This window comes from Penicillium samsonianum (assembly GCF_028829775.1).
Source record: "Penicillium samsonianum strain IBT 33392 chromosome Unknown utg000003l_segment0_segment0, whole genome shotgun sequence".
In the NCBI taxonomy this organism is placed as follows: domain Eukaryota; kingdom Fungi; phylum Ascomycota; class Eurotiomycetes; order Eurotiales; family Aspergillaceae; genus Penicillium; species Penicillium samsonianum.
In genome coordinates, this window is record NW_026643261.1 from 6,313,623 (window position 1) to 6,336,624 (window position 23,002).

The 23,002-nt window shown below is 49.3% G+C and overlaps 8 protein-coding genes across 8 annotated transcripts; 5 read left to right on the plus strand and 3 right to left on the minus strand.

Moving 5' to 3' along the window:
• Positions 1-183: 183 nt before the first annotated feature.
• Positions 184-2,421, minus strand: N7471_006071 (uncharacterized protein; the record flags this gene model as incomplete). The annotated part of the gene is made up of 1 exon (XM_057278790.1): positions 184-2,421. One exon carries the CDS (start codon positions 2,419-2,421, stop codon positions 184-186), a length of 2,238 nt encoding a protein of 745 aa, XP_057138400.1.
• A 228-nt stretch (positions 2,422-2,649) lies between these two features.
• N7471_006072 (nucleobindin SSP120) lies at positions 2,650-3,520 on the plus strand. Its single transcript, XM_057278791.1, has 2 exons — positions 2,650-2,849; positions 2,911-3,520. The coding sequence occupies exons 1-2, from the start codon at positions 2,726-2,728 to the stop codon at positions 3,393-3,395; spliced, it is 609 nt and encodes a 202-aa protein (XP_057138401.1). The 5' UTR covers positions 2,650-2,725; the 3' UTR covers positions 3,396-3,520.
• A 23-nt stretch (positions 3,521-3,543) lies between these two features.
• Positions 3,544-5,646, minus strand: N7471_006073 (phosphoinositide binding protein ATG18). The gene is made up of 5 exons (XM_057278792.1): positions 5,358-5,646; positions 5,140-5,294; positions 4,908-5,067; positions 3,963-4,833; positions 3,544-3,900 (listed from the first exon to the last, which is right to left on the minus strand). Exons 1-5 carry the CDS (start codon positions 5,407-5,409, stop codon positions 3,855-3,857), a joined length of 1,284 nt encoding a protein of 427 aa, XP_057138402.1. The 5' UTR covers positions 5,410-5,646; the 3' UTR covers positions 3,544-3,854.
• A 3,663-nt stretch (positions 5,647-9,309) lies between these two features.
• On the plus strand, positions 9,310-11,628 carry pps1 (tyrosine/serine/threonine protein phosphatase PPS1; the record flags this gene model as incomplete). The annotated part of the gene is made up of 6 exons (XM_057278793.1): positions 9,310-10,051; positions 10,111-10,197; positions 10,251-11,147; positions 11,204-11,324; positions 11,382-11,438; positions 11,502-11,628. The coding sequence occupies 6 exons, from the start codon at positions 9,310-9,312 to the stop codon at positions 11,626-11,628; spliced, it is 2,031 nt and encodes a 676-aa protein (XP_057138403.1).
• A 904-nt stretch (positions 11,629-12,532) lies between these two features.
• On the minus strand, positions 12,533-14,991 carry N7471_006075 (mismatch repair ATPase MLH1; the record flags this gene model as incomplete). The annotated part of the gene is made up of 4 exons (XM_057278794.1): positions 12,533-14,272; positions 14,325-14,591; positions 14,638-14,817; positions 14,887-14,991. The coding sequence occupies 4 exons, from the start codon at positions 14,989-14,991 to the stop codon at positions 12,533-12,535; spliced, it is 2,292 nt and encodes a 763-aa protein (XP_057138404.1).
• Positions 14,992-15,266: 275 nt separating this feature from the next.
• Positions 15,267-17,410, plus strand: N7471_006076 (uncharacterized protein; the record flags this gene model as incomplete). Its single annotated transcript, XM_057278795.1, has 3 exons — positions 15,267-15,891; positions 15,951-16,202; positions 16,269-17,410. The coding sequence occupies 3 exons, from the start codon at positions 15,267-15,269 to the stop codon at positions 17,408-17,410; spliced, it is 2,019 nt and encodes a 672-aa protein (XP_057138405.1).
• Positions 17,411-17,869: 459 nt separating this feature from the next.
• Positions 17,870-21,217, plus strand: N7471_006077 (proteasome regulatory particle base subunit RPN1; the record flags this gene model as incomplete). The annotated part of the gene is made up of 5 exons (XM_057278796.1): positions 17,870-18,182; positions 18,290-18,354; positions 18,422-18,586; positions 18,645-20,957; positions 21,009-21,217. Coding segments are annotated over 5 exons (2,883 nt in total), but the record flags the coding sequence as incomplete, so codon positions are not given.
• A 322-nt stretch (positions 21,218-21,539) lies between these two features.
• On the plus strand, positions 21,540-22,926 carry N7471_006078 (protein kinase RIO2; the record flags this gene model as incomplete). Its single annotated transcript, XM_057278797.1, has 3 exons — positions 21,540-21,602; positions 21,702-21,846; positions 21,908-22,926. 3 exons carry the CDS (start codon positions 21,540-21,542, stop codon positions 22,924-22,926), a joined length of 1,227 nt encoding a protein of 408 aa, XP_057138407.1.
• Between the last annotated feature and the right edge of the window lie 76 nt (positions 22,927-23,002).

Consider the following 23,002-nt stretch of genomic DNA (forward strand, 5'->3'; position numbering starts at 1 on the left):
AATTGTATACACCACCAACGCCTGGGGCTGGTTAATACATTCAAGGCTGCTTGCCCAGGGTGTTCATGTATGCTCTATTGGAAACAAATATAGTCATTTAATATACAAGAAATTCTCCTCCGTCTTCAATCCGGACACGGACAGTCAATGTCCAAGATTTAGGGGACGGCGGGAATCGACATCTCAACTGGCAAATAATGCGGGCTCAGCAACAGGAGCTGCGCTTTCAACTGATGGTTGATCTGCGCTGGTTTCTCGCCGCCTGTTTCGCTTGCTTGGTTTCCGTGGAGATGAGGATGATGTTTGAGATCTGGCGAGGCTGATCCTAGTCGAAGTTCTGGTGAAATTACGACTTGATGGGGGGTTTGGGGATTGCGAGTTCTTGAGAGTTGTGATGGTTTCGGCGGATGGAGGGAGAGTTTCTTCGCTGGTCGGAGTGCAGGAGGAATCTTTTGTGGAGGGATCTGAGATGTGGTGTTTGCGAAGCTCATATATAAGTTCGCGGAGTTGGGCAACCTCGCCCTTAAGCGTGGAAATGTCCTCATTTACCGTGTTGCCAGCAGGTGTTTGTCCCTGCCGGGAGGCAGGCGTTCGGCCACGCCCAAGGGCGGTGAAAAGAGCATTATCTGCATGCTGATCGGCCAATTTGGCATTGCGTCGGACGAATGTATCCTCCGCCGGCACCTCAATTTGGCTCAGATATTCCCCGAAGGTGTTTCCAAAGTCATAGCACTTCTGCCACAAGGGGCGGTCAATGTTCTCCCTTGGTGTTTGCTTAGCAGCCTTAGACCACCGCTTGGGATCAGCATGGACGAAAGGTCCCGAGTCCGACTGTCGTGATAAAAGTCTTGGATCAAAGCCACTGTGCACGGCAGCTCTCACCAATGCATCCGATGCATCTAGTCTGTCACAGGAGTCGCAGAGGCCGACCATTCGCCCAAGCAATCTCTCGACTGAATCGAGACGGTGGTCCGTTGATGACAAGAGGTAGGTGACGGCTCGTTTCAAAACGTTCACACCCTTATCCCAGTCCCGTCGGAGGCTGTAGAACCGCAGATAGGTGAACAGGGTTTCCCAACTATCAAAGAAACCCCCACCCCGTGCAGCTTGAAGCCAAGCGTCGGCTCGATCGGGCTGGTCGAAACGTAATGCGGCGCCTATCAAGGCGGCATAGATGACTGGATTGCTGCTGTTTAAAGATGGAACGATGAGATCCATACCATTGACCGTTCGGTGCTTATAAACCCCCCTGCTCCCTAGGTTGACGGAGTAGCCTTCTCCGCCGAGCATTTTCAAGAACAAATCGAAATCCTTAAGATTTTTCGATTTTCTGAAGAAAGTGATGATTGTGATCACGAGCGAAGGGTTGAGGAAGAAACGGTTCGGTAATAATGTCCGCAGAAGCAGCTCGACCAGGTCATTTTGGCGGGTCTGGCCAAATGCCATGATCATGAGCCGGAAAGCTGTTGGTCGATCTGGGTCCCTCGAGCTCAAGATGTTGTTAGATATCCGCAGAAGCAGTTCCTGAAGAGACATCTGCTGGCTCGTATAGATTTTGATGTCGTTGGTGAGTTCGGCATCAAGGGTCTCACGCTCTCTTTGCATCTCGCCCAATTGACTCGCGGCATAGTCCTGCGTGATATCACTGTATGTGGCGTGTCTGCTCGTTTTCAAGGTATTCATTCGATGGCGAAGATGATTCAGCTCCTCCAGGAGCTGCGAGACGTTTACCTGGGGAGTCTCGAAATCCGCTGCGTAGTTCATTGAAACGCCCGAGTAACGATGTGCGATGGCCGGTCGTAACAAAATCCGGATAGCGAATTGCCTTAAGGCAAGTTTCTGAATGGCCTTGAGACGAAGATCATCCTCCAAGACCCAACTTGGTAATGTCTCCTGCGGAAGGAAGATCTCGCTCTCATCCTGCTCATCGATTGTGTGTTCGTCCTCCTCAGCTGGTTGATTTTCCACCATCCGAGCCCCGACCGCATTCAACTGTGTTCTTTCTGTGTGGAAGGCCCTTATTCGGTTGAAGCTGGTTGGGTATTGAATTCCGGGAGGGAAGCGAGCAACAGTGCCGAATCCATTCGCTTGTATTAGGCGATTGAGTCCTCGGTTTTCTCTTCGTGATTGTAATGACGCCAGAATGCGCTCCTCTTCATCCACCAGCTCGCTCACTTCGGCCTTGACTGCGGCAATCTTTTCCTCCCAGTCATGTCGGCGGCGATCCTTCACGCTCGCATCGGCAATAGCAGCAGCGGCGAAAATGCTGCCGTAAAGTGCGGTAACGGAGTTTCCAATTCGAAGGCGTCTCTTACTAGAGGTTGCTGCCCGCGAAGTAACACCGTTGGCAGTTGTGCTCAAACACCCGACACAGCGGCAGGATGACTGCTTCGAAACAGCACGGGACCACAAACCCTGCATTCTCAGGGCATTGCTATCGCGCAATCTGATCCAAAAGATAATATTGCAAACTACTAGTATTGATCAATTGGACTCCTCCCGGAGCCCCGTCGCAAGTAGGGGTATGGAAATAGATGGGGTAACATGCAATGCAGCAAAATAATCTTCCAAGGTTGCAATTCCGCAAATGCTCGGGTCATCCGTGCAAACATTGCAAACGAGCTAAGACCCCATATCTCCTGACACCATTGAATGTTTGTCCAAGCACTGTAAATCTATCTGCTGTTTTATTTTCTTGGACAAATCTCTTTTGTTACGATAGACAATGGTCACTAAACTGTTCAGTTTTGCCGCCGGGCTGCTTGCGTTGAGCGGGCTTGCCAACGCCCATGGCTCGCATTCAAATGATGAAGCTCCCTCAGATGATTGGGCCACGAGACACATGATCGGTAAGTTACAGTGCTGATGCGTCGATGGAGAGGTTAACGTTGCTAATATTGTCATATCCAGAGGAACACCACATTGAATCCTTTGACCCGGCCTCATTCTTCATCCTTCACGACTACGATTCCTCGGGAACATGGACACGAGACGAAGTCCGCAAGACATACGGCCTCAACGACGAATCCAATGCCGGTGTCAGTGAAGACAAGAAACGGGAAGCCATGCGCACAGTGTTTGCGCTTTTCGACCTTGGAAACACTGGGTTTATTGACCGGGAGGAGTGGCTGACAGGCATTGCTGCGGGTAAACGGCTCCCTGATCTTGGTTTCGGCCCCGGACACCATGGTGACCTTGAGTATGAGTACGAGATCCATCACTTTGAGAAGTACCATGGCGACGATGCCACGGAGGCGGACTTGACCCACCCCGAGGATATTGAGCATTTCCGCAAGCATGACGAGGAGGAGGATGCTGCTATTGCCCTCGAAAAGCTGGAGCAGATTCAAGTTGTCTCTGGCAATATTCCTCAGAAGTTCCGTCGAAATTTTTAGACTGTTAAGGCCACGGTTCTATGCTTCTTTTCTATGTACATACGCGCTTATACATATCGGCTATCATCAAATGAGCCTCCCAGTTCATCCAACACATCCTCTCTAACTTGTGATATTTGAACATTTCTCTGCGTATAATACTTCCAAAAGGAAATGTATGAGAATCTATAGCGGCTATTCAAAACCTTGGATTTGGAAGCAGCGGATATATCGATAAATAACCAGCCATGAAATGAAGCAGACCCGCCAATACGAAATGGGAACTCCTGACTAAAAACGCCGGAGAGTATTGAGACGCTAAAGACTCAAAAAGAGAACTATGATTCATGGCAGAAGGCGGCAGTGAACGCCAATGCCAAACATAAAGAAACAATAGAAAAGAGGCCCTGGGAGAGCAACGAACTCCTAAGAGCCGAACTATCCCTTTATACTTTGATTTATCTTCCAGGGGCTTGGCTCTCAATACTCCGTAGTGTAGCCTAGCCTATCGGTTGAATCAACAACTCTGTGGTATAAATGTTAGCAATAAACTTAACCCGCCTAGCTTGAGGAGAGTTTGCAACTTACGAGTATTGTTTCGTCAAAGTCCCTTCTCCACCTTTCGACAGATCGATGTTGAAAACGTAGAAGTTGCCATCACTAGTGACAACCATGACTTGGGGAGTGTTGCTACTCATGGCAACCACACTCCTCAACGGCCCGGAGCCTGCGTTTCCACCAGGGCCTGGGTTCGATCGCGGCAATTTGATCCAAGCAAAGTCACGCGCTGGCTCCCACATCTCACTAACTCCTTTGGGAAGATATCCGCCCATTCTGGCGGCAACTGCGCCGCCGACGTTTTGAGAGGTTCGGCGAAGCATCCCCATCAAAGTGCCGTTGTGCTTCCGCAAGGAAGAATCTGAGCCAGCATCGCCGCCCGTCTCGTCCTCCTCGGGTGAATATCCATAGGAATTTGGCGGAGAGCCATGGTCCTGACCTGGAGGAGAATGCGACGAATAACCGTCTGACGATGGTCCTTGCTGGGTCAACTTGAAGATGTGGACAGTCTCGGTGGATGAAGAGACACATAATAGCGTGGATGTGGTGTTGAAAGACATGCTGTAAATTCGTGACGGCATGGAGCCACGTCGGAACTGGTACAGCTTGTGGCCATCTGGAACTGAGAAAATGCGGATGATGGTTCCTTTATCTGAGGCGGTAGCAAGTAAAGTCCCGTCGCTGTTCAACGCAATGAGCGCCAGAGGGGAGCGATGGGCTTCGATGACGTTGATGGCTTCTAGCTTTACGGCATCAAAGATTAGAACGTCCCCGGTCGTAGGAGACACATGTGTTGTTCCAGGGGGCGCATGCGCTGGCGTGTTTGCGGCTGCAGGGGCTTTTTGTGGAAGAGGGTATGCCATGTAACAATTCTCTGAAGACGGCGCAAGGGCACAAATTGCTGTTGATTTGTCAGAACTGGACATAAAGCTGCTTAAAAAGCAAGGGTAAAAAGCAAGTGCAAGAGCTCTGTACCGTTGGGGTTTGGTGAAGTATCAATGGTGGACAAAAGCTTCATGGTCTGGATATCATATAGATAGATCTGATCCTCAAGGACAATAACAAGGCGCTTGCGGTTCAGCTTCACTGCGAGAACCGTTGTTGGAAACGTTAATTCGCATATTGTGCATTGTCTCTATTCCAAACATTAGTTCCCTGTGTATATAAAGTATGTATAATGACATGACTGAGTCCAAATTCGAGATACCTTGGTGTTTTGAATCTGCAAGCGTCTTGGTGATAAGATAAGGGCTACAAGAGAGGTTGAGAATAGCATCTCAATGACAGCAATATTCCCCTCTTTAGCTTCATAGCTCTTGGCAAAGGGTTCAGTTGTAAATATCTGAAATCCCTTAGATGTTGCTATAAATGCGGTCAGTGGACATCCAACGATAAACACAAAGAAACAGTTCCGGAGAGACTCACCCACAGCCAAGTAGCTGTAGTCCTGGTTAAATGTCACGAAATTCATGGCCATTTTTGGAAAGGTTCAGGATTGTAAATGAAATCAATGAGATTGATACAAGGCAACTCTCGGAGGTCGGAGATACCCCGCTCAGAGCGAGATTGTGAGGGGACCACCAGCAACACTTTGCCCGTCACTGGCCACTGCGTAACATATCTTGGGCTTAGAACAAAGCGAGATGCTTCAAAGACGAGGATGTGGAGAAGAGAGGATATGATATCCGCGAAGTCTTTGGTCGTCACAAGCGAGAGAGGTTTGCGCTTGGGCCACACCTTGATTGCCCACCGCCTACGGATTTATCTTATCAACAATCGCCTGTTCGTTTTCTTTTACTTCACTCTCTGGCTGATTTTGGCTAGTTTGCACGCATGGACCGATCGATCGGGGTGATAAGAAGGGGTATCATTCCCGTGAATCTTTGAAAGTTGCTTGAGGTGTAAAATTTGATCACTAACTCCTTGCTTCCTTCCAAAAGATGGCCGAGAGTGTCCCGAGGTCCTCACCCCAACGTAAGTGACGTAGAGATCGTCTACTGTGATCTTAAGTCCCACCCATTTCGTTGTTTTGTCAACTCCAAGCAATATCTTTCTATCATGAATTTGGCACACGAGTCGCATATATGTGCTATAGCGGATACATTGCAGCAATCAGGGCGAATCCTATCAGATGAGCTCACCCCAAGGTCAACACATATTCTAGATGTGGTAAGTGAGTTTGTGGAAGATATCAATGGTGATTGTAAGTCGATAACGAGATAAACCTCGTCGTCGTATTGGGATTCCTCGGCTCGTAAATCTCCGTGATGAGAAGCAAAAGACCTATTATGGGCAGACGATATCGATGCCGACTAGTGTGAGCTTGTTCAACAAATGAACACCCTTAGTAGACAAATGGGTCACTTTCATTCTATGTATATTCTTTATATTAAGGGACGATTCATGTCTATATCATCCTCGAGGTGTGTGGCTAGCTGTCCAGTGAAGAATAGAGAAGCTTGATAAGGTTAATTTTGGTTAAAACATGTGAGGCAATTACGCCAGTTGGGCTGGATAATGTAGTCACAGCCAGTAACAGAGTCAGTCTCACTGGCCAAATCACTCATATCGCTCACACAGAAGGTGTCACCAATGCCCAATGTTCAACACCCGCAGCCCAGCGTCTGGGAAAATGTAAGGACTGGCCAGGTTCCCTAGACATAGACTGAATCTGCCGCGCGTCACCAATGAAGACTGGACAGTTCTCGAAAATTTCAATCTAGACCCGTGTACCGAACCGTGGAAGGACTACCTCGCAAGCGCGAGGAAAATAAGGTACGGCAGCTACCCGCCTCGTGCGACAGGGTCCCTTATGCATGGACCACTGAAATAACCCTCATTAGGTCGTTGCTCATGCCGCCCGATTGAAGAAATCAGACTTTTAGTCAACGACTTTCCCTTAACAGTTCAATCCTATCTAAGTCGGATAGGCAGCAGTCAAGACAGTTGGTCAACCTGTCTATACTTGCCCACGTTATCAAACACGCTGAAGAATGTGGCGCAGGCCACAGCCAATATGTATACATAGCCTCCTGCCCAGACCCAGACTCGGTTCACCATGTGGCTCCACTAGAATGGTAGAATGTGAAATGACCTCGGGAACCTGCCAGTTGGGTAGCAAACAGCCATGTAAACTAGAGATCCTAACTGGGCCTGTGACAGTCAACGTGTGGTGTCAGATCCAAGACAAGGAACAGCCTACTTTAAATCCGCCCGATGATATGCAGTTCCTGCACGTTCCGACTGGCGTATGGAGTATCCATACCCCCAGATGCCGGTGCCGACTTGGTCGACTTGGTCGCGTCTACCCCAGGCACACCACTAGTAATATCCATATCCATACCCGTGGACCATCCCGCTGGTTACATAACTATGTTCTATACCCAGTGAGAAGTAAAACTTGTGGACACAGTCTTCACCAACCCGGCTAAAGGGGGTTATGCATCTCGTTGTAGTCATGATGTCTATGATATCTGGGATCTGCAGACCTGGTGCGAATCGAGGTAGATCTGCAGAAAGTTGCCCAATCGATCAAGACAGCGCTCCGCCTGACACAGCCCACTTTTGTCCACGACTATTGGTTCAGGAGTTGCAGGAGATGGGTGACCTAGGAGGGTTTGCATGGGAGGGTTTTTCTGTATGGTCGAAATGTCCAGCGATACGCGAGGGGAAAGATAAGACGACCGAATTCCTGTTGTGCCACCTTAAACCTTCGCGACCTGGGTATACCTGCCTACATATAGATACATAGGCTTATTAGGCACTGGCGTGACGGTTCTAGGTACCTGGTCCAAATCTTGGGCACCTGCATTAAGGCATACCTAGGTACTCATCACAAGATCAATTTTGTTGTTTCGGGACTGGCTATTGACGGGATTAGGCACCTGTCTACTATTGGGCATGTTATATCTAACGTTTTGATGTCCCCCCACCTCGAGTGGATCGCAGTGGCGATCCGGGGTTAGTTTCAAACCTGTACAGGTTACATTGAAGATATGTACTTTTAAGCGACGTCTCTAAGTAGTAGTATGTGGATTGGGGGGGGATTTTTTTCATTACTGAAACATATATAATAAAATAATAATATGTTTCAGAGTTGGAAAATGAGATTGTCAGTAATATATCCTGGATTCCATGCCGTGTACGGCAGATGCCATTTAGACCTATAAAGCTAACATGTACGTTATGATATCCTACAACCTTTCACGCATGGATTTCCCGTATTATTGAGAAATTGACTTTTTGTTCCCATGGATACAAAATGACTCGACCTCCGGCTGGCAGGGCTGTCTCATCCAATGTGGATCCTGATACACTCTCGAGCGGGGTGATAAGTTCTTTGTTCCGCAAATTGCTGGGATTCAAGGCGTCAAGGAGAGGTGGAGAAGGGGCGTTAGTCAAAACCCCTCCCCAGACGCACAGACAAGGCAAGCTGGGCCGAGAGCGATATCAGGAAATCTCATCGTCATCGGTGCCTGCCCTATTGAATGATTGGCCACATTAAATGTTAGTGGTCCATGGTCACTTTTTTTAAGGTCTAGTAAGTTTTTAGGGGCAGTTATGCGCGAGAGAAAAGTGGTCAGAATCCCTGTCCTTAAGAGGGGAGAAATGCCACTCAGAATCTGTGATGTAAACATCATGAACATCATACATCAGATTATAGAAGGTTACGCGGATAATATCCAGACCCGCGGTGGTGGAGCGTGTGGATACAGTGGAATTAGAGGGGTCCAATCTGGGGGGACCATGACGATGATGATAACATTGAAGTGATGATGATGAGATCCAGTAAAATGCATACATGTAATGTTACAAAATGTATACATATTATAAACAATAGAATTCACTTAGGTACATATTGTACAATGTACATGTACACTCGCTGTCAGATCTTGTCCCACGTTATCGTCCCCCCTCCTTCAATTGCTCTCCACCTCACTTCCCTTCTCTCTCCTTGTCCTTTTACATGCATTTCTTCTTTTATCTCAAGTCTCTCCCTGTCGCCTAACTTGGCTTTATCTCTTCATTCTTCACCCCTTGCCTTGTCTCCGCTGGTATTGTATGATTCCCCCCTCCCCCCTGAACTCGGATCCTCCTTATTTACTTTCTATGTCTCGCAACTATTCAAGTTCACTACACTGGCCCACACTTGTGACGCGCTTAAGGAAATTCTGCTAACAACTGCCGCATAGTTGTCTTTGCGATCACTCGAGAGTCAGGTTGCCATTGCTTTCGGTACTCTTCACCACATCTCAACTGCAAAGGATGTAACCGTCATTTGATTCAACTCTCAAAAGTGTTGCAATTGCAAGTGACATTACCATATCCATCACAGATATTACACCTACTTTTAGAACCACGCGTTTTGTCAGTCGCCATGGCCACTGTGGTAGTTCAGCAGCAGGCGCTGCACCACTCGACCCCTCCTCCCTCTCCTATCCCCCCAGCCTTGACCATAAACCGACGATCAAGTCCTATCCCGAACAAACATATTCCAGTATGCCCCACCGGCCCTATTCCAACGTCTCAGCCTACTTCCGTGTCCCGGCCCAGCCATCAGCCTTCCTCGCTATTGTCTCCTCCAGATGAGAAAATGCGCATTGGACGACCGTCATCCCCCGCTGTGTACGCCATCGATGGAGCCAAGTTAGCAGCTGCGATCGCTCACCAAGCATCACAACCTTTACCCGACGCATCTCTGATGTTTCCTTGGCTCCATGGACTACATCGAGACAACCAGCTGCAGCTAGGATTCTTTTCAAGTCGCAAGCGCCATGCTCGCCACACTCCAAAATGCTGGCGAGGACTCACCGTGGTAAAGCTTGGAGGTGACTTGAGCAAGGCACGCATCAAGGGCGCAGTAAGCGCCCATGAGGTGCTGGCACCTTCGTCCCACTTCTTGATGGCTGATCCTCCCGAGGGATTCTCCGTCCGCAATTTCCAAATACAAACTGCCAAGCTGGCTGCGATGTCGGATATTGTTATTTATGCTGAAGATGATGATCGTCATGGCGGACTTGTTAAGCTAGCCAACCAGTTTGCCAAGGCGCAGCGGTTATGGCGAACGAAAATGGATCCATTGGAGGAGCGACCGACGTACAACACCTTCATTCTTGCCGGTTCGTTACTTTACCTTGTTCCCCGCATTCATGGACCATCAATTGATATACTTCCCCAGACAAATTTTCCAACGTTGCGGAAAACCAACCAGAGATCATTGCCATCGATGCGCAAGGTCAACCGACAGGTCAGATTATGGATTTCGGTAATTTCAAACGAACCATGGCGCGCCAGGAGTTTATGCTAACAAATTGGTAGTCCAATGGGAGCGACTGGAAATGTCTACAATGTCCCGGGCATCTGAGATTTCGTCCAATGTTTGGCTTGGGTCTACCCCGGACTACTTCCATACGGCAGGAGCTCTTGAGTCACCAAAGGAAGAGGGCTATGACCTGTTAATCGAAGCATGCGACATGGCCAACATCCCTGGTCCACGGTTCCTCGCCATGCTCGACAAACAGATAGAGAGTTGTCCACAGCGCTTGGAGTTCCCTTCATCGGGATCTCTTGTGCTTCCATCGGGTAACACCCGAGAGATTGAGGACATTGTCAACACCATCAGGTGGATCTACTATCTCGCACACCCAGAGACTTCATCGGAAGAGCTCGACACTGACGGAGACGTTGCAATGACCAAATCGAGCGGGAAACCCCGCAAGATCCTCATCCACTGTGCGGACGGTTATACCGAAAGTTCGTTGCTGGCAGTGGCGTACTTTATGTTTGCAGAAGGCGTGCCTGCCCATGAAGCTTGGCTTCGACTGCATTGCGATAAGAAACGCAACTTCTTTGCTTATGCTACAGACGTTGCTTTCCTATGCCACATTCAAGGACGTCTCTTGCAGGAAAGCCCCGCAACTCAGTCGACGGATCTCTCGGAAATCTGTGATCCGAATTGGTTTCACAACATGGACGGCTCCCTCCCCAGCCGTGTCCTGCCGTATCTGTATCTGGGCAATCTGAATCATGCGAACAACCCGGAGCTTCTGTGGCAGCTTGGGATCAAGCGTGTGCTTAGTATTGGCGAGGCTGTCAATTGGACAGATACGGACCGCGCCAACTGGGGACCCGATAATTTGATGTACATTGACAATGTCCAAGACAATGGTATTGATCCTTTGTGTCAGGAGTACGATCGTTGTTTGGACTTCATTGGTAAGTCCTTCAAATTTCTTACTTCATTGCGGTTTCCATTGCTAATTTGTGTACAGAAAAAGGAAAGCGCCAGGGCACGGCCACATTGGTTCATTGTCGAGTCGGTGTTTCTAGATCAGCAAGTATTTGCATCGCTGAAGTCATGGCGTCCAAAAATCTCTCTTTCCCACGTGCATAGTAAGTTAATTTCCAATGAAGTCGTCTAGCTGGGCCAACAATGCTAATTTATGATAGCTGCTTTGTCCGCGCAAGGCGACTCAACGTTATCATCCAACCTCACCTTCGCTTTGTGTAAGTCTTGTGTTTTTCTACCCTCACATCTAACAAGGAAAATTTGCTCACGCTTACCCGCAGCTATGAACTCCTTCAATGGGAGGAGTATCAAATGAAAAAGCGAGGCCAGCCCATCAAGCGAGAGCTTGAATGGGACATTGTTGCGCGTGAGATAGCTCTGCTCAACAAGCCGTATTCGAGGCACTAACAGTAGCCTCGGGCTCTGAGCACCGGATATCACGAAACGGTCATCCCTGCTGCAAGTGCAGGCGCTAAAACAATTCACATCACTTCTCTACCGACTGCCTGAGGGTCAACACTCGACTTCACGATGGCCCGAGCACCAAACCTATTTTCTTCTTAATTCGTGCTTTTGTCACGTCCATGCGAGATACTACACACTACGATATAATGACTTTGCACGATTTCTACGAACACGAGACGATTTCTTGATTGATATTTGGCGCTCGGCGTTTTGAAGACCTCAGGGCATGGGAGATATTGCACCCACCATCCACGATGCAATGAAATTCTGCTGTCTCTGTTCGACCCATATTTTGTCTCTTCTCAGCCGGCCCATCTTGTGGATTTTACCTCTTGATTTCGCCCTATTATGTCCTTCTGTTTTCAATTTTCAATTCTTGTTCTCTTGTTTCTGTTTCATCCAGCAATCTAGGATTTGCACTGTTATTTCTGCCCATATCATTTACCAGCATTTTCTCATGATACACCTCACCCTGTTCATGGTTTATGTCTTCATACTACGCCATTTTTTTGTCGCGCATCTTTCTATTCTCTCAGTCCCTTCTCATGGGGCTTTGGGTTATGTGTTAACTAGGGTTGACGTGGTCACGAGCTCGGCGATCACAGGCGTCTCTGCATCATTTTAATGTTATTCTCTCATCCGAGCTTCGCACATTCCCGATTCGATTAAAGACCCCTTGTAAGATTTACGGGAATATCAAGCCAAAGGTTCAAAGGTATACGAACCAGATATCGGATCACTAATCCATGCTTCTAAATCCCCCCGCCGAAAAGCAGACAGATATTCATTTGTTATTCATAAATATAAATCAGTATAATACACCGTATGATCTTACGATACCCTCTACTCAACAGCGCTCAAACACCCGGTACAGCCCCTTCAGATCTGCAACCTCAACCACACCCCGCAGCAGCCGTGACGTGGCAACAAGCCGTGCACGCAGAGCCGGGAAAACAGCATACTCCAACATGCGAACCATCTGCGCACGACGGGCCCTAACAAACGCATCTTCGTCCTCGACCCCGGAGTCATCGGCTACCACCGGCCCCTGCATAGCCGACTCCCCCAACCCATCCTGGGCACCAGGCTGCGAAAGGACTGGAAGCTGCTCCGGCGTGTAAAAGGCAGCCAGCTCACGCAAAAACGTACGGAAACAACCCTCCTCACTACTCCAGTCCACATACGGCCCAAGCCTCAGTAGGAAACGAGGTAGTTTAGCCAGCGCAGGCAGATACCCCTTCAGCAACAGCGGGATAGTAAGCAAGTCTCCGTCGGGACTAATCTGCAGCGAAAAGTACTCATTCAGCATCTCGCGACGCTCGACGAGCGTGCGTGCTATCATCTCCGGTGCATTAGCGAAGATGGAATCGGCCTCTTCCCCGTTCGAGTCGGGGTGCTCTTGCCGTTCTGATTCTGCGGCGATTTTCAGTAGATCTACCAACTTCGGCGCTGGGTCGAGTCGGATTACCCCGAAGTTCCCGAAGTCGGTTAGGCCCACTTGGTAGAAGAATTCGTGGCATGCGAGGCCGTAGTCGATTAGGTACAGTTTCACGCCTGATTGGATTGCGGCGAGTCGGCGTCGCTCGTCGACTAATCCGACATATGTGTGGGACGCGAACGTCTCTGTCAATGTGTTGTGCATTTCGGAGCGGACGGCAGCTCGGAGACTCTTGACGGATGAGAGGGCAATCTTTAGGGGTTGGCGATCTGTTGTTTCGTATTGGAGGCCGTTGTCTAGTATTGATTTTGTTGGGGTGTCGGTTTCTGTGGGTGCGTCTGGGTTGGATGGGTCGCGGGGTGAGGCTGTGGCTGGGCCTAGCATTGCTGTGATTTTGCGGACTTTGGAATCTGTTCGGATGAGGTTGTTTTCGTAGGGTTTCTTTGTCGTTGCGGGTGTTTTAGGTGTCGTTCCGGCTTTAGTTGCCTCTCCTGTTCCCTCATGGGCTGGGGCGCCTTGATCACGTTGTAGAGACTCGATGGTCTGCACGCCAGGTAGGAGGCTTTGTGTTAGGAATGTGCGACTCGAGTCCACCTCGGCCAGTTTGGATCTGATTTCAGTGCAAACAAGCTCGATGATCTCGTCTTCATTCAGGAAATTCACTTCACGCTTTGTTGGGTGTACATTGACGTCGACGCGGTTAGGCTCGATCTCGAGATCAAGATAGACGAAAGGGTGGCCGCCCTTGGGCAAAAACGCAGAGTAAGTCTGCTCAACTGCACGCTTAACAGCAGTTGACTCCACTGCGCGGTGATTAATGAAAAGAAGAATCACTGTCTTCTTGACATGATAGTTGGCGTTGGTAGCGAAGCCGGATGCGCGAAATCCGAACTTTGTATCCTCGGTTTTGAATTCAACGACCTCGTTCGCCACGGCACTGCCGTGAATCTGGCGGATTCGGTCGACGGTATTTGCGCTTACTGGAGTCGAGATGCTCACACCGGAGTCTCCGTGCTTGCGGCATGAGAAAGCGACTCCGGAGCAATGCACTGCGTACCGGCCAACGACATCGAGAATTTTGGCATATTCCTCGCTTGCCGAGCGGAAAGCTCTCCGTCGAGTGGGGACATTATAGAAGAGATCCTCGACCTTGGGTTTCGTTAACTTGAAAGCCTGCCATATGTTCATCTGTTTAACTTACGGTAATTTGAGTTCCTCCTCGGCCAGCCGTTGCCTTTGGTGCAGAACTCTGGCCTGGCTTTGCCGGTATCAACTTGCCATCTCCGTAATGTGCTCGCCAGGCGCAGCTGGATCCAGCAGTTTTCGTTGTAACCGTCAGATGTGCGATGTGACTGATACTAGCTAGAGCTTCACCCCGGAATCCGTATGTTCCAATGGAGGTCAGATCTTCAAACTCTTTCAGTTTAGACGTAGTAAATCTCTCGCAGAGGATAGGAAGATCATCTCGCTAGATGGTGTCAGAGGCAGCTGGTATAACATCGAAAATGACTTACATCAATGCCATGGCCATTATCAGTAATCTGGAGTAGTTTCAGACCCCCTTCCTTAACCAGGACTTCAATTGAGGTGGAGCCAGCATCGACGGCGTTTTCGATGAGCTCTTTCAGTGCGTGCATTGGAGCAACGATAATCTCCCCAGCAGCAATTTTATTTACGACATCGGGATCCAAAGCCTGTATGGAATTCAGTATTTGTTCTATGTGATAGTATACGATGGGATTCATGTGCACGCGTTACCTTACCTTGATCTTCTTCGGTTTAGGGGGTTCCAGAGGCTCATCCCCCTCTGCTACGCGCTTGGTGCCGCGTTGATCAATAGGCTCAATATTCATGTCGTCTTCCATCATGATTTTAAGATTTTAGGAAAGTGTTCGGGGGTGGGAATGGATTGCGAAGTGCGCGTAGTTGGAGAAAGGGCGAAGACCCGATAAGGCGATAAGAGAGCCCAGGCGTCATCCATGGATTGTTTGTGGGGATCGTTTGCTCCGCTGCGTCCTTCCTCTGGCAATGAATATGCAACAATTCGGTCGCATTCGTTCTCTGCATCTATTTGTTACTTCGATGTCATAAAGGCAACCACGGAGCTCACGGAGCTTGCCCTTAATCATCCCGGGCGCACATCATGAGCCGCGCAAAGATGCCCCTTCAGGCTGATGAAGAGATGGGCAAGAAAGATGACGACCATCGACCATCTGATCAAGCTCGCTTCCTACCTCTGCGGCACCGAGCAATGCCTCGACCTCGCCGAATACTGCTCGCTATCATTGCGCTTGTTCTCGTCTACGAGTTCTTCAAGCACATGCCCACGGACCTGGGACCCGCCCCAGATCGGTTCGACCCTGCGATTGCGAAGCTACGAGAAGAAAGTCTTGCCAGATTGGCAGGCTCAGATAAGCCGCCACCTGATGTTTCCAAGCCAGACGCTGTACTACCGGACAATTTGCCACCAGTCAAGGTATCGGAATCGAACCAAAAGGAGGAAGCTTATGATGGGATGATCAAGTTCTACGAGTTGGCCCACTCTCTTCCTCCCTATAAGTATTCACAGAAAGCTGCCAGTCGTGCAGTTGTGTTTGCAGCCTCAAGTCTCCGCAGTGTGTCAGATCTTTTGCCTCTAGCTTGTCGGATGGCTGGTCAGCGACTCAACTATGTGCATTTCACTGTGATGGGAAAGGAGGAAGTTTCGATTGAGGGAATCAAGGAAGTTAACAGAATCAGAGATAGCGAATGCCCGATGACTTGGCACGGTATGATATTCAGATTATGATCGTCGAACGCTTTTTGCTGACTTGACGATAACTAACAGATGCTCGGCCGGACTATGCACCCAAATCTACTGATGACCGCATGAAGCGGTCCGTGATAGGAGGGTTGCAAAACATCCAAACCTACATCAGCCCCGAGGTTATCATTACACAAGGTCGGGGCTGGGAGGATTCCTTTTTCTGGGACGGGGTCGAGGTCAATTCTCGAGAAAATGGCGTCCCTCACGTTGCTCTCTCCGCTGCTTCAAGAGATCTTATGTGGATAGCATCGCTGGATAGCGAAGCTCTTCGATGTAAGTTATCTCAACTTCCCCTCTTTGGTATGTGGTGTTCGGAAATGCTGACCGTACATGCAATAGCGTGGAATAAAATACGAATCGAAATGGTGGTGCATGCACCCTCCGAGTCTTCTGGGTCTTTGATCAGGCTTATGCAGTCATTGGATGCAGCCGACTATTTAGGATCGGCTCCAAGTTTGACAATAGAGCTTCCTCAGCGGGTAGATTCGCAGTTGCTTCAGTTTCTACAGCATTTGGGCGGGTTGACCCAGCTTTCTGGCCAAATTACTATTCGGCGGCGGATTCAACCGCATGACATGGACACATCAGAATCATCACTTCGAACCGTGGAGTCGTTCTATCCACGGGACCCTGAGATGACACATTTGCTTCTGCTATCTCCACAGGCCGAGCTCGCACCGTCGTTCTATCACTACCTGAAGTTTGCTGTACTGAACTACAAACAGTCTTCCCGAGCCAAGCGCATATTTTCTAAGATGATTGGCATCTCACTTGAACTACCATCATCCAAACCCACGGCTGATAGCCAATCTTTCACCCCGCCGCCCATGACCATTGAAGGCAAAGAGCAGTTTCTTCCCTCGTTCCTCTGGCAGGCCCCCAATAGTAATGCAGCTTTGTATTTTGGTGACGCATGGGCGGAATTCCATTCCTTCATGGCTAACCGCCTGTCGACTCCGCAATCCGCGGCGGCCTCCCAAACAAAGTTTATATCGGAGAAATATCCGGCGTTTATGGAACACATGCTCGAGATGATCCGCGCCAAGGGATATTATCTCCTATACCCATCATTCCCAGGCATCAAATCTTCTTCGATTGCCATAGTACACAACGAGCTATATCAGCCCCCAGAAGAATTCAGGGGCAGCAATCCTGCGACCTCGGGTGAAGAAGCCACTCAAGTCGTTCATGATCCTACGCAGCCGCTTACAGGTGGGATTTCCACCGGTTTAGGGTCTATTGAAAGACCGCTGAACCGCGCATCAACTATTATGCCACTGCTTGACTTGTTCTCTTCGGGTCTTCCCGATCTTGATGCTTTATCTCTGCTTTCATACGATGGAGAGGGCTTAACAGCTGCGGCATACACTAAACAGACGGAAGAATATGCCAAGCAGTTTCGAACTCAGTACGGAGGATGTGCCAGAGATAGCAAGATTGATGAGCTCTCGACAGATGTACTATTTTGCATTCAAGAATGAATTCCAGGCGAAATCTCCAGGATCTGAGTTGTCATTTCACCGGCATGTTTGCCAAATTCAGGATACACAAGGATAGCCAGCCGCTCATGGGGCCTCTGTCCTTGACGGCGTAAGACTTGATAATCCGATATATTTGGCCCAGATTATATTAGGGACGGACGTTACATGTAAGAACATACCGACGCGTTTTTGGATGATCTTTTCGGATGTCTTTTTGGATGTATACGGTCGTCGTAGAAAAAACAGTGCGGTACAAAGGACTTTTCTATGTATAGCTAGGGAATTTAAAAACTCGATTTTGAATTTGAAATAGCCTCAAATCATTCTCTTCCTCATAAATCAGAGTCATAAGGATTCGAGTGATAGAATTGAAGTCGTAATATCGCAAATCCAAAACAATGACGAGCACCTTCCGCAGGGCTTGGCACCTTATGTAATCTAATTCCGGAGCTTCACCAGACCGAGCTCTGCTTCTCCATCACCAGCTTACAATCCACTTGCACTACTCTTTACTTGCAGAATTCCATCTATTTCTGCTTTGTAACACTATCCTGTGCTCATCTGCTTGATACCTACCTCTCCCACGCCGCTTCGATTTCCCCCCGACTTGGTCCCCAGCTACCATCAGAAATGGCCAACGAGGGCGAACGGCCAACCTCCGCCGACAAGGGCAAGGGCAAGGTTGATGATGTTCGCGAGTTGACCGGCAAGAACGCCGAAAATGGCGAGAAGCCAGCAGACGAAAAGAAGAAAGATGAGACATCTCAAGATGGTATGTTGCGATAAGGCATTTCCAAGGTTCTCGCAATGGAGCATGTGGTTTCTGTCAAGGGTCTACGGTGGCGCTCAAAGCAACATGCTAACGGAAATTCTGTATAGAGGAACTCAGTGAAGAAGATCAGCAATTGAAGAGCGAACTTGAGATGCTCGTTGAGCGGTTAAAGGTACAATTACTCCCCTGTCCCGTGCGCATAGCACAATGACGTTAATCATCTTCTTTTCTCTCAATAGGAACCCGATACCTCGCTCTATGGGCCTGCTTTGGACGCAATCAAGAACTTTATCAAGACTTCTACATCCTCCATGACAGCTGTTCCTAAGCCTCTCAAGTTCCTCCGACCGCATTATGATGATCTGGCCGGGTTATACGAGAAATGGGCCGCAGGCCCTGTGCAGGTTGGTTCTGCAGCGCTTCCATCGCTTTGCGACGATCTAACGATATTATTCTCTCTAGAACTCGTTGGCTGATATGCTGTCGGTGCTTGGAATGACCTACGGCGACGAAGAGAAGCTGGAGACCATCAAATACCGCCTGTTGGCCAAATCGGAGGACCTTGGCTCCTGGGGTCACGAGTATGTCCGACACCTCGCACTGGAACTCGGACAGGAATATCAGAACCGGTTGAACGCAGACCAAGATACTCAGGTTCTAGTGGACCTTGCATTGTCGCTGGTGCCCTATTTCCTGAGTCATAACGCTGAAGCCGATGCGGTTGATCTCATGAGCGAACTGGAAATCATCGAAGATATCCCTCAATTCGTTGACGAGAACACATACGCTCGAGTCTGCTTGTATATGGTCAGCATGGTCAATCTCCTCACTTACCCTGAAGATCAGCAATTCCTTCGAACCGCCCACGAGATCTACGTCCGCTACAACAAACTTTCGCAAGCGATCGTGCTCGCTATCCGGTTGAACGACACTGATCTTATCAAGAGTGACATCCATGCCACGACGGATGTTTCTTTGAAGAAACAGATGGCCTTCCTTGTCGCCCGGCAGCAGATCTGGCTCGACCTCCCGGCCGAGGATGAGGAGGGGGAGGCCTTGGCTGATTGTCTCAACAACACTTCCATTCCGAAGCACTTCAAATCTCTGGGCAAGGAACTCAATATTCTGGACCCCAAGATGCCGGAGGATATCTACAAAACACATCTTGAGAGCAGTCGCGGAGCCGGCCTCACCAATCTTGACTCGGCACGACACAACTTGGCCAGCGCCTTTGTCAACTCGTTTGCTAATGCCGGCTTTGGTAACGATAAGATGATGCTAGTGGAGGGTGATAAGGGCCCGTGGGTGTGGAAGACCAAGGATGATGGCATGCTTTCCACAACTGCGTCGCTGGGTATGCTGCTACACCGTGACGTCGAGGATGGGTTGGATAAGATCGATAAGTTCACCTACGCGCAAGAAGATCAGGTTAAGGCTGGTGCACTACTCGCTATTGGTATCCTGAACTCCGGCGTCCGACTGGACTCCGACCCCGCCCTTGCCCTCTTGAGTGACCCTGACAACCTTGAGGCGAAGAACGTGCCGATGCGAGTTGCATCCATCATGGGTCTTGGTCTGGCATATGCCGGTTCCAACAAGGAAGAACTGCTTGAGGTTCTCCTTCCGATTGTGGAGGACGCCTCACTAGACATGCAGCTGTCTGCCATGGCAGCAGTTTCACTGGGCCTCATCTTTGTTGGTTCATCAAACCACCAGGTTAGCGAGGCAATCGCGACGACCTTGATGGATGAGGAGCGTCAGAAACAGCTCAAGGACAAGTGGACAAGGTTCATGGCCCTTGGTCTGGCACTTCTGTACTTCGGCCGCCAAGAGGAGGTCGATGTCATCCTTGACATCCTCAAGGCAGTTGACCACCCCATGGCTAAGCCCACTTCAGTCCTTGCCTCAGTATGCGCTTGGGCAGGCACTGGTACGGTGCTCAAGCTACAAGAGCTTCTCCACATCTGCAATGACATCATCGAAGAGAAGGAGGAGAACAAGGGCGATGAGCTTGTTCAGTCATATGCTGTTCTCGGTTTGTCTCTCATTGCCATGGGCGAGGATGTCGGGCAGGATATGATTCTCCGCCAGTTCGGTCACCTCATGCACTACGGATCTAGCAACATTCGCCGGGCTGTTCCCCTGGCTATGGGCTTGATCAGCCCCAGCAACCCACAAATGAAGGTTTACGACACACTGTCCCGGTACAGTCACGACAATGACAACGATGTTGCCATTAATGCCATCTTCGCCATGGGTCTCTGTGGCGCTGGTACCAACAATGCCCGTATCGCACAGCTTCTCCGGCAATTGGCCAGCTACTATCACCGCGACCAGAACTCACTATTCATGGTTCGCATCGCCCAGGGTCTCCTACACATGGGCAAGGGTACCATGACCCTTAACCCCTTCCACACCGACCGACAGGTCCTTTCCCGTGTCTCAGCAGCGGGTTTGCTTACTGTGCTTGTATCACTCATCGATGCCAAGCAATTCATTCTCGCTGAACACCACTACCTGCTCTACTTCCTCATTACCGCCATGTTCCCCCGCTTCCTTATTACTCTCGATGAGGACCTTCAGCCACTCACCGTCAACGTCCGTGTCGGTCAGGCTGTGGACGTGGTCGGCCAGGCGGGTCGCCCGAAGACCATCACTGGATGGCAGACTCAGAGCACGCCAGTCCTCCTGGCCCACGGTGAGAGAGCCGAGCTTGAGGATGAGCAGTACATCCCTCTGAGCAGCACTCTCGAAGGATTGGTTATCTTGCGCAAAGTATGTGTCCTTATCTCAAGTCCAAATTACCAGTACTAACCTATCTTCCAGAACCCGGACTACGAAAGCCCCGAATAAGCAGGCTAGACTAGATATTCCCCGATTTACATCCATTGCTCGCAACCAGCGGGACTCGTATAGTGGTCGGGTTATCATTGGATCTAATGTATTCAGAACGAATGAAGAATAGCATGGATTTATTTTACAAGTTTTTATATCTGTTTGGCTTCTACTACAACTGCTTGGATCTATGAGTAGACTACGTATTTTGGACCTCGGTGGATTCGTGGAGCCTGGTGTACTAATAGAGATACTCATATTGAACCAGCTCCATTCTTTTCATCTACGTTTGAAAGATAACCAGCCAGAACGTTGTAATTATTGCATGATGCTATCCAAATAAAGCGAAGCTATCAAGGTTCTCAGCCCGGATAGGAAGTAGGGCTTAGGGCTAGGTTCTTATCAACTTTTTTCCTCCGCCGCATCGTTGACTGGTCCAACTCGTCTTGAAGTTCTGGTCTCCAACGAATCAATTTAGGGAAATTAGAAGAAAGTGAAAAGCTCCTTCATTTCCTCGCAACCATGAAACTCGACGCTAAGGCTATTCGCTACCTCACCTCCGAAGATTTCAGAGTTCTTGCAGCGGTACTTATCGGCCCCTCCTCTTGGGTTTACCCCGCGATGTTCTTCTTTGAGGATATTCTGTCGCGCATTCTTCATTAGCTAACGTGTGAATTATCCTAGTGTGAAGCTGGCAGCCGGAACCATGAGGTCGTTCCAACACCGTTGATCTCGCAACTTTCGGGCCTCCGAGGCGGCAGCGGTGTCAATCGCGCAATCTCAAACCTCGCGAAAATCAACTTGATTGCAAAGGTCAAGAATGCCAGTTGTATGTATTTCATTTATTTCTGCACCTGATCTTACCACTAATACAAGTATTCTGCATATAGATGACGGCTACCGACTCGCATACGGAGGATTGGATTATCTTGCGCTGAATGCGCACCAAAAGTCAAAGGTCATCTATTCGGTTGGTAACCAAATCGGCGTGGGAAAGGAATCAGACATCATCGTGGTGGCAGAAAGCAGCGGAGCACAGCGCATTATGAAAATCCACCGTCTCGGCCGTATCTCGTTCCGAACAGTCAAGACAAACCGTGACTACCTACGACACCGCAGCTCAGCCTCATGGATGTACATGTCTCGATTGGCAGCAATGAAGGAGTTCGCTTTCATGAAGGCTCTGCGCGAGAACGGATTCTCCGTCCCCGAGCCCATTGCCCAAAACCGACACACCATCGTCATGGGTCTAATCGATGCTTTCCCTCTGCGCCAAATCGCAAAAGTCGCCGACCCCGCTGGGCTATACTCCGAGCTTATGAATATGATCTTGGATCTTGCGCGATATGGTCTTATTCATGGTGATTTCAACGAGTTCAACATCCTTATCAAGGAAGAACTAGACCCCGAAATGAAGGGCAAAGAGCTCACTGAGGAAGAGGAAGATGAGCATATCCGGCTGGTCCCGGTTCTCATTGATTTCCCGCAGATGTTGTCTGTCGACCACGTTAACGCTGAAATGTACTTCGACCGTGATGTGGAATGTATCAAGCGATACTTCAAGCGTAAGTTCCACTTTGTGAGCGACTCAAAGGGTCCTACTTTCGCCGAGGCTAGAAAGAAGCTCCTCAAGAACCCTGGCAAACGTCTGGATGTCGAAGTTGAAGCCTCAGGTTTCTCGCGCAAGATGGCCCGTGAGCTTGAGGCTTATATGGTAGACGTGGGAGTCAAAGGAGATGGAGAGGCTTCTAAGGATAGCTCCGATGATGAGGATGAGGATGACGAGGAAGAGTCTGGATCTGAAGCCGAGGAGACCAGTGATGCCCACGAGACCAAGGACTCCGAAGATGTCGAAGACAGCACCAAGCGGTTAGAAGAACTTCGAGTCTCGGGATCGGCGGAGCAATAAAAGGAAACGATCTTGGGCTTTTTTTAATGACTATTTACGATGAATAAAGCATGTAATATAGGTTTCAAAATTTCCT

Coding starts and splice junctions, on each gene's coding strand:
- N7471_006072 (XM_057278791.1), top strand. CDS start 2,726: ATGGTCACTAAACTGTTCAGTTTTGCCGCCGGGCTGCTTGCGTTGAGC. Junction 2,850..2,910: donor GGCCACGAGACACATGATCG/GTAAGTTACAGT, acceptor TGTCATATCCAG/AGGAACACCACATTGAATCC.
- N7471_006073 (XM_057278792.1), bottom strand. CDS start 5,409: ATGGCCATGAATTTCGTGACATTTAACCAGGACTACAGCTACTTGGCT. Junction 5,295..5,357: donor CTACAGCTACTTGGCTGTGG/GTGAGTCTCTCC, acceptor CCGCATTTATAG/CAACATCTAAGGGATTTCAG. Junction 4,834..4,907: donor TACTTCACCAAACCCCAACG/GTACAGAGCTCT, acceptor ACAAATCAACAG/CAATTTGTGCCCTTGCGCCG.